This window comes from Rhinatrema bivittatum, chromosome 13 (assembly GCF_901001135.1).
Source record: "Rhinatrema bivittatum chromosome 13, aRhiBiv1.1, whole genome shotgun sequence".
Taxonomy (NCBI): domain Eukaryota; kingdom Metazoa; phylum Chordata; class Amphibia; order Gymnophiona; family Rhinatrematidae; genus Rhinatrema; species Rhinatrema bivittatum.
Window position 1 is genome coordinate 43,470,858 of NC_042627.1, and position 12,154 is coordinate 43,483,011.

General features: G+C 43.9%; 1 protein-coding gene across 4 annotated transcripts in view; it reads right to left on the minus strand.

Annotated features, from left to right (window-relative positions):
• MINDY2 (MINDY lysine 48 deubiquitinase 2) overlaps positions 1-12,154 on the minus strand; it is a 406,879-nt gene that overhangs the window by 43,227 nt on the left and 351,498 nt on the right. For all 4 annotated transcript variants that reach the window (XM_029574427.1, XM_029574426.1, XM_029574425.1 and 1 more), the window contains exon 7: positions 781-954. In XM_029574427.1, coding sequence (XP_029430287.1) covers positions 781-954 — 174 coding nt within the window. The remainder of the gene's footprint in view (positions 1-780; positions 955-12,154) is intronic.

Below are 12,154 nucleotides of genomic sequence, written 5' to 3' on the forward strand. Positions count from 1 at the left end.
TGAGGGGGAGTAGAGGGTGTCAAAGGCCGAGAAGTCGTCTATGCCGGACAGTCACCGGCCGGAGGTCGATGCTGGCACGAAGTTGACGGTGCCGGCTCCGACGACATCGATGCAATAGACGGCGTCGGGGTTTGAGCACGGAAGAGAAGTTCCATTTTCTCCATTCTAGCCTTGCGACCTTTTGGTGTCATGAGGGCACATTTGGTGCAGGTTAGGACATCGTGCTCACATCCGAGACACATTACACAGACTTTGTGAGGGTCTGTGATGGACATGGTGCGATTACAGTCCGGGCACCGGCGGAATCCTGACACCATGGCCATGAAAAAATTGAGTCGTGGTACGGTCGACGGCCAGTAGGCCGCAAGGGCCAAACTTGACGGTAATCGGCGGGAAACGGGTAAAAACTTACCGGAGTACCGCGGCTTGAAAAAGTTGTAGGAGGGACCCCTGTGGGGTAAATTAAATTTTAGTAATTCCGTGAGGAAAATTCCTGTCAGGAGTCTCTGCAGAGCTCCTTAACCGCGTGGCTACTGCTGCGCGGAAAAAAGACGACTGAAGGGGGACCCCTGCTAGCTGCAAGGTTAGTGCCATGCTGGGCATGCCCACTTCTGTCAAAGTTCTGGAAACTTTGACAGAAGTGTTCCGTGATTGGGCTCCATCCTGTGATGTCACCCATACGTGAGGACTACCATCCTGCTTGTCCTGTGAGAAAAATATAACAGCACACTACTTGTCTGGGTAAGGGTGACTAGCAAGAAGGAATGACGATATATTTACCTGATCTATCTGATCTTGCTGTCCTCTATATACAGTTTCTGGATCCGATGGAGGCCGCAAGTGAAACTCAGAGTCACAGAAATTTCCATCACCGTCTACATTGTGCAAACTTTCCCAGACAACCTTCTCTTCTGTCAGAAAACCCTGGTCTGTCACCAGCAAGTAAAGCTGACCCTAAATGGAAAACAAGAAAAAGATTAGAAATAACTCAATCCTATGAAATACTGTGGTTCTGCTAGTCAGGCTTTAATAGTCAAGCTGATTTATCAATCTTTCTGAAAACAGCAACAAGAATCATCATCTAGGTCAAATTCAACCTTCTAGATTCAGGATTAATAACCTGTTATCTTTTATTTTCTTGGTCTTTCTGAAATTTTTAAGTTAAATTAGTAATCTCAATTACTAAGTAATAATATTAATGGAAAGCAAGTCTTGTGGCAACATAAAAGGATGTGTTTTATGAAAAAATGTATTTTGATTGATAAATGTAAAAAAAACTATTTTGAACCCTTGGTGTGTCTGGCTCATTTTTTTCTCATTCTCTTGTCTTCCTGTTCCTTTGTTTTCCCTCTCTAATGAACTCCTTTTTTAATTTTCTATTTCAGTATTCTCTTCCTCCTTGTCTCCTTCAGCATGGATATTTAATGATACTCAATTTCTTCTCTCTTTCTGTCCCTTCTATTTCTCTTACTATTTTTTCTACCTCCTCTATTGACCCAATTGCTCCTCCTCTTTCTCTCTTCTTTCTGATATGCTCTATCCTCCATTCTTTACCCCATCCTCCTATACTGCCTCGCTGGATTCCATCCACCCTAAATACAAGGACCTCTTTCTCACCCCTCCCCATCCTTAGTTATACCTCGCCATCTCTCACCCACCCTTGAATTCCCGGTCCCCTTCGCCTTCCCCTTCTCCCATCACAGGTCCTTTTTCTCCCTCTTCTTCTAGCCAATATTTAGTTCCCTCTCCCTCCTCAATATCCAGGGTCCTCTCTACTTGATCATCATCCCCTCTATTGCAGGTTCTCTCTTTCTGTTCCACCATCCTCTTTCCTATCCCTTCATTTTTTTTTTTTTTACTTATTTGGATTTAGCTCATGCCTTATCATCATTAGCTCAAGGCAAATCACATTCAGGTACTGCAGGTGTTTCACTGTCCCCAGAGGGCTTACAATCTTAGGCCTAGGTTTATCAAAGTGCTATAAATATAGCAGAAATAGTGCCTGTGAAAAAAGGGGCGTGGTTAGGCTAATTTCAAACTGATTGAGAAAGAGTGCGCCTCTGTACAGAGTCAGTCTGACATTCTCTCTATGTACATACCACTGTAGAGGGGCACTTTGAATTGGGGCGAGTTTCGGAAGCTGGGGTGGGGTTTAAGGGGGGTGGTCTTACAGCAACTTTCTGACGTATTCATAGTAAATTGACATCACTAAAGATTTGTGTACAAATCAACTCCTCTAGTTATGCTTTTCATCCACTGTAATGATTACAAATCTTTAGTGATGTCAATTTTACTATGAATACGTCAGAATGTTTCTGTAAGACCACCCCACCTTCCGAAACCCATCCCCGATTCAAAGTGTTCTTCTACAGTGGTACGTACATAGAGAGAATGTCAGACCGACTCTATACAGAGACGTGCTCTTTCATTAATTCCTGCATTGCTGTATCGCATTGGGCGCTACAATATCCATTTCCATTAACTCCGCCCAAACTCCTCCCACTGGAATTCTCAATGTTGAATTTGCATACGCATTTGCAATACATTATTTATAATTAATTATTTAATATACCGACCTTCATGACAAGAGTCATATCAGATCGGTTTACAATGAACCAAGGGTTAACATACATTATCAACTGTTTAACAATAGGGCTTTAACAGGAGTCAGAAAGTTACATTTAACAAGGTGTATCAAAAACTTGGACGCAGGAAGGAAGAGGAAGGGAGAGAATAACCATTTGTATAAATAAATAACCATTTTGTGTAGAATAAAGCAGGGTTAGGTACATGTCTGGCGAGGAAGTAAAATAAAAGGTTTTTAAAGTCGGACCTGTTATAGGAAATCTTGGCGGAAAAGCCACATTTTAAGTTTTTTCCGGAATGTTTGTAAGCAGGGTTCCAATCTGAGGTCTGGTGGGATGGAGTTCCAGAGGGTGGGACCTGCTATCGAGAATGCTTGTTCTTTGGTGGCTGTGTAGCGAGATGCTTTGGCAGAGGGATGTGTAGTGATCTTTTGTACAATTCTCTAATCAGTCTGGTGGAGGTGTGGAGTCTGAGTGGGATCTGGAGGTCAAGCTGGAGATGTTGTGAATAGCTTGTGGATTATGGTGAGGGATTTGTATAAAAGTCTATGGTTTATTGGAAGCCAGTGTAGGTTCTGTAGAAACGGGCGTGATATGGTCTCCACGACTGGTGTTGGTCAAGACCCTGGCTGCCGTGTTCTGTAAACAGGGATTAACAGGGGAACATGGGATGTAACAGGGGAACTGTCCTTCAGTCAACAATATTCTCCAAAACTGACTACTGTAACACGCTCCTCTTAGGACTCTCTGCCACTAAACCACTACAGATGCTCCAGAACTCAGCAGCCCAGGATATTAACAAACACCAACCGGAGAACTCATATCACTCCTATACTAGAAAACCTACACTGGCTTCCTATTAAATACAGAATTTTGCCAAAGCACTCACCATTATCCACAAATCCATACACAACCAACTTCCTTGACCTTCAGTTCCCACTCAAACTATACACATCTGCAAGACCCATCAGAGCGGCACACAAGAACCCTTCAGTCCCCCCAAACTAAATCCTCTCGTCTAACCTCCATGAAAGAACGGGCATTCTCCACAGCTGGCCCCACCATCTGGAAAACCTGCCGACTGATCTAAGACTGGAACCCTGCCTGATTACCTTCCGAAAAAAACTCAAGACTTGGCTTTTCATCCAAGCCTTCCCTTAAGCCTAATATTGCAACAGCTCTTTCATTTAGCCCAATAGACTAATGACCGACCCAGCCACTGTATATTCATACGTTCTCATTCTCCAGTTTTTTCTGTCCTTTATTTCCTGGCTACCCTAGCCCCCAAGTTCATTCTCCCTGTTATTTGTATCTGCGCTTCGGCCTTCCTGTTACATGGTTATGATCAGTTAATCCCTAAGTTTGATGTAAACCGGCCTGATATGAAGCTTGTCATGAAGTTTCGGTATAGAAAAATGTTAAATAAATAATAAATAAATAACATCTGTAGTGGATTAGTGGTTGAACGAGGAAGCCCCAGGAGGAGTGTGTTACAATAGTCAATCTTGGCAAACAGCGTGGTTTGGAGGACTGTCCTGAAGTTGTAAGGGTAGAGGAGGGGTTTAAGCCTTTTTAGAACTTGGAGTTTGTAAAAGCAGTCTTTAGTTGTATTGTTGATGGCTTTCTTTAGATTCATCCGGTTGTCGAGGATCACTCCAAGGTCTCTTACTTGTGTGATTGAGTGTTAAGAGGGAGTGATGTGAGGTAGCGGTGAGGTCAGAGGAGATGATCAGAATTTCTGTCTTGGCTGCATTAAGGACTAGGTTCCAGCTGTTAAGGAGGTGGTTGATAGATTGGATGCAGTTTTCCCAGAATATGAGTGTTTTGAGAGCGAGTCTTTTATGGGGATGAAAATCTGTACATCATCTGCGTAGAGATAATGGGTTAATTTTAGGTTTGTTAGTAACTGACAGAGGGAAGGAGGTATATGTTGAAGAGGGTGGGGGATAAGGAGGATCCCTGGGGAACTCCTAACGCTGAGTTGAGGCTGGTTGATTCTTTATTGTTGATTTTACCTTGAAACTTCTATTGCTTAGGAAGGAATTGAACCATCTGTGTACAGATCCTGAAAGTCCGATGTCTGCAAGGCGTTTTAGCAGAATGGAGTGGTTCACCGTATCGAACGCAGCCGAGATGTCAAGTAGAACTAAAAAGAATGACTGTCCTTTGTCCATGCCCATGATGATGTGATCTGTGAGTGAAAGGAGGAGGGTTTCCGTGCTATAGGATTTGCGGAACCCATATTGTGATGGATGGAGAATTTTGTGATCATCTAGGTAGTCCGAAAGTTGAATGTTGACCAGTTTCTCGGTGATTTTAGCAATAAAAGGGAGGTTGGAAATAGGGCGGAAATTGGAGGGATCCTGTGTATCAAGGTTGGGTTTCTTCAGCAGGGGTTTGAGGGAAGCGGATTTAAGAGCATCAGGGTATATTCCCTGGGATAAAGAGCAGTTTATGATGTCTGCTAGAGGTCTCGAAATGATGTCTGGGATACGTAGCAAAAGTTTTGTGGGTATGTGATCTGACGGATGGCTGGAAGGTTTCAGTCTCCTTAGAAGAGATTCGACCTCCTTGGGTGAAGTAGGTTCAAAGGTATCTAGGCTGGCTCCAGAGTAGGGAGGAATGGAGGGAGTGGGCGTGGGTGGGGTTGTGTTGGGGGACAGTTGTGCTAGAGTATTTGAAATTTTTTTCTGAAAGAAAAGAGCGAGTTCTTCAGCTTTGATTTGTGCTTGTTCATCTGGGATAGCTGGGGCAGAGGTTTTCTTGAGTTGGGAGACATAGGAGAAAAGAGCCTTGGCATCGAATTTCAGATCATGGATTCTACTGGCGAAGAAGTCTTTTTTTGTCTGTAGAATGTGGTTCCTGTAGTGGTGGAGGGAGCCTCTATAGACTAATAGGTTGGTAGTGCTGGGTGCCTTGCGCACCCAGCACTACCAACCTATTATATCACGTGCGTTAAGGCTCTAACACAAATTGATAAATGACCCAGTAAATTAATACCTGAGCCAACAGAGGGTGAAGTGATTTGTCCAAGGTCATATGGAGTGTCATTGGGATTATCCCTGTCCTCTCTCTCTCTACTCCCCCATCTCAGTTTTGGTCTTCCCTCTCCTAGATCCAAGGTAAGCACTGCCCAACTGCCCTCTAATCGCCAGTATAGCCTGATTTCCCCTTTTCAAATACACTTTGTCCCACTCTCCTCCCAGTTCTCAGTACAGCCTGGCTTCCCTTCACCCCAATAAGTTCTGCCTCACCCTCCTCCTCAGTTTCTTCTGCTGAATGAGGCCAGTCTCGAAGAATGAGCCATAAGATCTACCAGAATTCATGGAGCTCATACCACAAGTCTGATCCCACCATCAGAGGAAGCTAATGCAATATTAAGTGTCCCACCTCTTGCCAGACATTCTTTGGGGGAAGGGGGGGGGGGGTTGGGAAAGGAAGGGAAGGCTGTACCAAGGATCAGAAGGCAGGTGGAGCACAACAGGAATCGGGGAGGGGAGATAAGTCCTTGCAAGTACAGGAAAGCTCTGAAAGCCCATCTGTTCAGGGAGGCAATTCTGTGCTGATTTTAGTGTATTATATATTTTATTGTGTGATATCTGTGTTGACATATGTGTATTTTATTGTTTATATTACATATTTTATAAAAATGTTATTCGCTTTGAACAGTTTATGGAAATAAGGCAGACTATAAATCTTTGTAAATAAAGCCCTGTGCTTCTCACCTTGCAGAAGCAGCAGGAGTCTAAATCTAACCTGATCTGGGCACTACTAGTCCCTGCCTGGGATGTCACGTTACAGATGGACAAACCAATCACATAAGCATATTTCTTTCATAAAATGCTCTAAAAATAGTTAATTCTGCTCACTGAGTTACTATCTTTACAGAAGCCCCACGTAGCACAAACAAAAAATACTTTAAAGTTGGGCACTCCAGGTTCAACAGAACATGATATATGTACGTGCTTTAGAATGCTTTCTTGTACAACAACATTTAAGACCCTAATTGAATGAAACATTTAACTTCGTATCTGGCAAACCACTATAAGCCTTCATTGTACAGCATGGCCCTGACTGAAAACATGATGTGGATAACCTACCCACCCACACTCTGAATCAAAGCAAGGGAAGGCAGATCTGTCTGGAGCTAAGTGTTCAAATTTCTGTATAATATAGTTACCCTGATGAAAATCTCAATCTAGGGACTGAAACATCTGCAAGTGGCTCACAGCAAATAAGTTTATCACTGCTCTGTCCAACTATAAACAGCTAAAATTGTCTTTTTCTGAAGATCATCATTTATCAATCTAGCTTTATGTATATTTTTTTCTTTTACAAATCCTCTTTCAGATATACAACTGTAATGCCCACAATTATTTATAGTGTGTAAAAGGCCCACTAGGTCAAAGAATTCTTAAAGATATACAAGTCGATTTTAAAAGACTCGCGCGCGCAAATACCAGGGATTGGTTGGGTCCTGCGCGCGCCAAGCGCATTTTAGAAAGGGCCCAGCCACGTGCGTAACTCCCGATTTACGCAGAAGTCCTGGGCCTCAAGAAAGGGGCAGGCTGGGGGCCAGGGTCTGGGCGAGAAGGTTCAGGACAGCTCCATTAGATGCTGTCCCGGGGAAGTGCGCGTCGGCAGCCAGCCGGCGCGCGGCGTTTACTTCTGCTCTGGAGGAGCAGAAAGTATAAAAACAAAAAAAGTGGGGATACTAAGGTAGGCACACTGGTACATACCGCCTCCGCTCTCCTTCAGCCGCCGTGGGACAGGGTCCACAGCGGTCTCCCGAGTTGAGGGGTGGGCGGCAACAGGGTAGGCACACTGGTACATACCACCTCCTCTCTCTTTAGCCACCGCGGGACAGGGTCCACAGTGGTCTCCCGAGATGAGGGGTGGGCGGTGGCAGGGTAGGCACACTGGAACATACTGCCTTCTCTCTCTTCAGCCGCTCCTTTATTGGAGAGGACAGGGAGGGAATTTGGAAAAGGCCTGATTGCGTTGCCACGCAATTCTTTTAAAACCTCCCCCCTCACGCATGCAACGTGTAGACATTAAAATCCCGGCGCGCATGTGCGTGGGAATCGCAAATTTTAACGTGCACGCGCATGTTAAAATAACAGACTGGGAGTGACTCGGGAAGCTGTACTTGCGTCACCGCATGCTGCTTTTTAAAATCTCCCCCTGAACGCGCGAGTCGTGGGCCGCCCACACATGCAGATGTTAAAATCCAGTGCGCATAGATATCGTATTTTATAACATGCGCGTGGCGACACACGCATGTTATAAAATTGGCACCGTCCATGTGCATGCTCCAGGAACCAGCACACACAGGTTTTAAAAAATTGACCCCATTATAAATAAGGGCATTTTCAAATTTAAATCTTATTTCACTAATATATTAATATTTCAGTAAATCAAAGAAAACATCATACAGGCATTATTTGGCAGACAGAGCTATATATAAATGTTAAAACGATTATAGTCCATGCCTAATTTATGTTTACAAAGCATAGTCAGCACTTTTTTCTGTCATATATCTTCTCAGTAATAAGCACTTACAACAGTAATTGTTGGGTATCCAGTGTTAAACCACTGAGAAAGAACATAGAAAACAGACAAGCACATGCAGTGCATATGGAAATACCAATGATACCACAGATCACTGGTTTATATGTCCTGGTTGGAATGATAAAATGCTTAAAGAATAGATTATACCATAGTCCACACGGATTCACATTGTGGAGAATCAACTACAAAACAATAAAACAGGAATACAAATATAAAATTTTATAAAAATATACACTTTTTTTAAATCTTTCCACTGTAATCAGGGTGGATTCTCTAGGATTCAGGAGGGTCAACTGTCATCACTGTCAAGTATTTGACTGAAGACAGTAAACAAGTGATAAATGTCAAGAAAGGAAGCCAAGGGAAGCACAGATACTACAAAATGAAAGGTTAACTAAGCGTAAGTTTCCATAAAAACCCAGCACTTCAGCTAGGCATTCAAAACAGCAGAGCACACTTGGCATGCTACAGCTCCATTTTTACAGATCCACTGTTCCATTTAAAAAACAGTCAGGAAGCATATTATATCAATAGAACTGAATCAGTGTGCTTGTTTGCTATTTTTATCCGGCTAACTCGGGTCTGGTCATCCTGTCCTAAAGTTAGCTAGACAGACCTATCCAGCTAAATTTATGTTAGCAGGTATATTTAGTAGTGTACCCATGTCACTGATGTACAGGCTAAGTTAGCTGGATAGATTTATCCCGGCTAACTAGCCGAGCTGCACAGCGGCTGAATATGGACCTCTGATTTATTTGTTACTAATTATTTTAACTTCTAGAAAATAAAAATGCTAATTAGAAAAAATATTTAAACAAATATATGTAGAACTTAAGGATTTTGTAGAAGTTACTCATTAAGATATTGTATAGATAAGAAAATAAGAAAATGCCATACTGGGTCAGACCAAGGGTCCATCAAGCCCAGCATCCTTTTCCAACAGTGGCCAATCCAGGCCATAAGAACCTGGCAGGTACCCCAAAAACTAAGTCTATTCCATGTTACCATTGCTAATGGCAGTGGCTATTCTTTAAGTAAATTTAATAGCAGGTAATGACTTCTCCTCCAAGAACTTATCCAATCCTTTTTTAAACACAGCTATACTAACTGCACTAACCACATCCTCTGGCAACAAATTCCAGAGTTTAATTGTGCGTTGAGTAAAAAAGAACTTTTCTCCGATTAGTTTTAAATGTGCCCCATGCTAACTTCATGGAGTGCCCCCTAGTCTTTCTACTATACGAAAGAGTAAATAACCGATTCACATCTACCCGTTCTAGACCTCTCATGATTTTAAACATCTCTATCATATCCCCCCTCAGTCGTCTCTTCTCCAAGCTGAAAAGTCCTAAACCTCTTTAGTCTTTCCTCATAGGGGAGCTGTTCCATTCCCCTTATTTGGTAGCTCTTCTCTGTACCTTCTCCATCCCAATTATATCTTTTTTGAGATGCGGCGACCAGAATTGTACACAGTATTCAAGGTGTGGTCTCACCATGGAGCGATACAGAGGCATTATGACATTTTTGTTTTATTCACCATTCCCTTTCTAATAATTCCCAACATTCTGTTTGCTTTTTGACTGCCGCAGCACACTGAACCGACGATTTTCAATGTGTTATTCACTATTGACACCTAGATCTCTTTCTTGGGTTGTAGCACCTAATATGGAACCCAACATTGTGTAATTATAGCATGGGTTATTTTTCCCTATATGCATCACCTTGCACTTATCCACATTAAATTTCATCTGCCATTTTGATGCCCAGTTTTCCAGTCTTACAAGGTCTTCCTGCAATTTATCACAATCTGCTTGTGATTTAGGTAACTACTCTGAACAATTTTGTGTCATCTGCAAATCTGATTATGATAGCAAGGGGGAGAGGGAAGGTGAGGATGACAGAGGGTGGGGGTGACAGGGAAGAGAAGATGATGATTGTGAAGGTGGTGGTGTGCCACGACACAAAAAAGGTTGGGAATCACTGCCTTAAACTATGCATGCCTTGGCCTGACATTAACTGTATCTGGCAACGTGGATGTAAGACATTACAAGAAAAAACTTCTAAGAGCCCTATATACAATAAAGCAAAGCCCTGGCCAGTTCTAGCAACCCAGCAAAACTATTTTTATTATCATTTGACAGCATTACAACAACAATTATAGAAAATGAATACAAGATTTTATTCAGATGATATAGGGTTTAAAACATCTCCAGCTCTCCATATCTGGGATCTTTTGATGTCCAGTCACCCTAGATTGTCGTGGACTGGGGAGGGGGGGTGCACAAACTTTATATCCTCTCACACAGACATACTTACATATGTCCACTCTCTCTCATATTCCCTCTCTCATCCATATGCCCATAAGAACATAAGTTACCATAGTAGGTCAGACCAAAGGTCCATCAAACCCTGCATCCTCCTGCAACTGTAGCCAAACCAGGATACAAGTACCTGGCAGTACCCAAACATTTAATAGAGCCCATGCTCTCACACACACTCTCTCTTAATAAGTTCTCGCTTCCTCAAACATACAAACACACACTCACGGATGGACATGACCGCTGCTATCGGTGTCTGGGCCCAGACTACACAATGCAGGCCTGCCAACAATGTGGCAAGATGTCCCCCAGAGTGCGCCAACAACGGCACAAAAAAATGATGGCGCTGACAGGGCAGAGACAGGGCTCCTATGCCCTACCCTTGGAGGCCCGATCGTCACCGGGACCGACCGCCCCGACGCCCCCGCAGATGCTTCGAGCGTCATCGCTGGAACCGGCGGCCTCCAAACAGGGTGAAGACCAAAGGACAAAGCCCAAGCACAATGTGCCTTGAGGCAGAGACCCGAAACACGTCGACCATCATGGTTGAGACGCTCCATCGGCGTCGGAAAGCCAAAAAATTCGGAAGCCGGCAAGGGGGACCGAGGCTTCGGTCAGGGCGCATGGTGCGAAGGCATGGAAGGGCGCAACATCATCGCCACTGATGCATGGCGCATCAGTCTCGCAGTCGACGCATGGTACATCCTCGACGCAGGGGCACCATCATCAATTTTATATTGTACAGAACATCTACGAGTTGGTCCAGCGGGTGGACACCTCCCAGCCTTTGGAACCCACTCCCAATACCTCTGACCTCACAGAGAAAGTGTGTGTGAGAGCATGGGCTCTATTAAATGTTTGGGTACTGCCAGGTACTTGTATCCTGGTTTGGCTACAGTTGGAGGAGGATGCAGGGTTTGATGGACCTTTGGTCTGACCTACTATGGTAACTTATGTTCTTATGGGCATATGGATGAGAGAGGGAATATGAGAGAGAGTGGACATATGTAAGTATGTCTGTGTGAGAGGATAAAGTTTGTGCACCCCCCTCCCCAGTCCACGACAATCTAGGGTGACTGGACATCAAAAGATCCCAGATATGGAGAGCTGGAGATGTTTTAAACCCTATTAACATCTGAATAAAATCTTGTATTCATTTTCTATAATTGTTGTGGTAATGCTGTCAAATGATAATAAAAATAGTTTTGCTGGGTTGCTAGAACTGGCCAGGGCTTGCTTTATTGTATATAGGGCTCTTAGAAGTTTTTCTTGTAATGTCTTACATCCACGTTGCCAGATACAGTTAATGTCAGGCCAAGGCATGCATAGTTTAAGGCAGTGATTCCCAACCTTTTTTGTGTCGTGGCACACCACCACCTTCACAATCATCATCTTCTCTTTCCCCTGACATCTCTTTATTGGCGCCGGCGCACCTCCTTCAGCAATGCTCGGTGCGGTGCCGACGCTGAAGCACAGCTCCAAGACCATGCCTACGGGGGGAGCCGTTACCAGTCAGAAACAAACACTGACGACGCACGGAAAGCGGCCATCCAAGCACCCGCGGTGCACATCGACACAATCACGGGAGAGACAGCACAGACCATCCCCTGTACGCCTCATCGCGGCACCTTCGACGCAAGCATCGACATCGGGGCTGAAAGTTGCCTACAGGTCGATGCA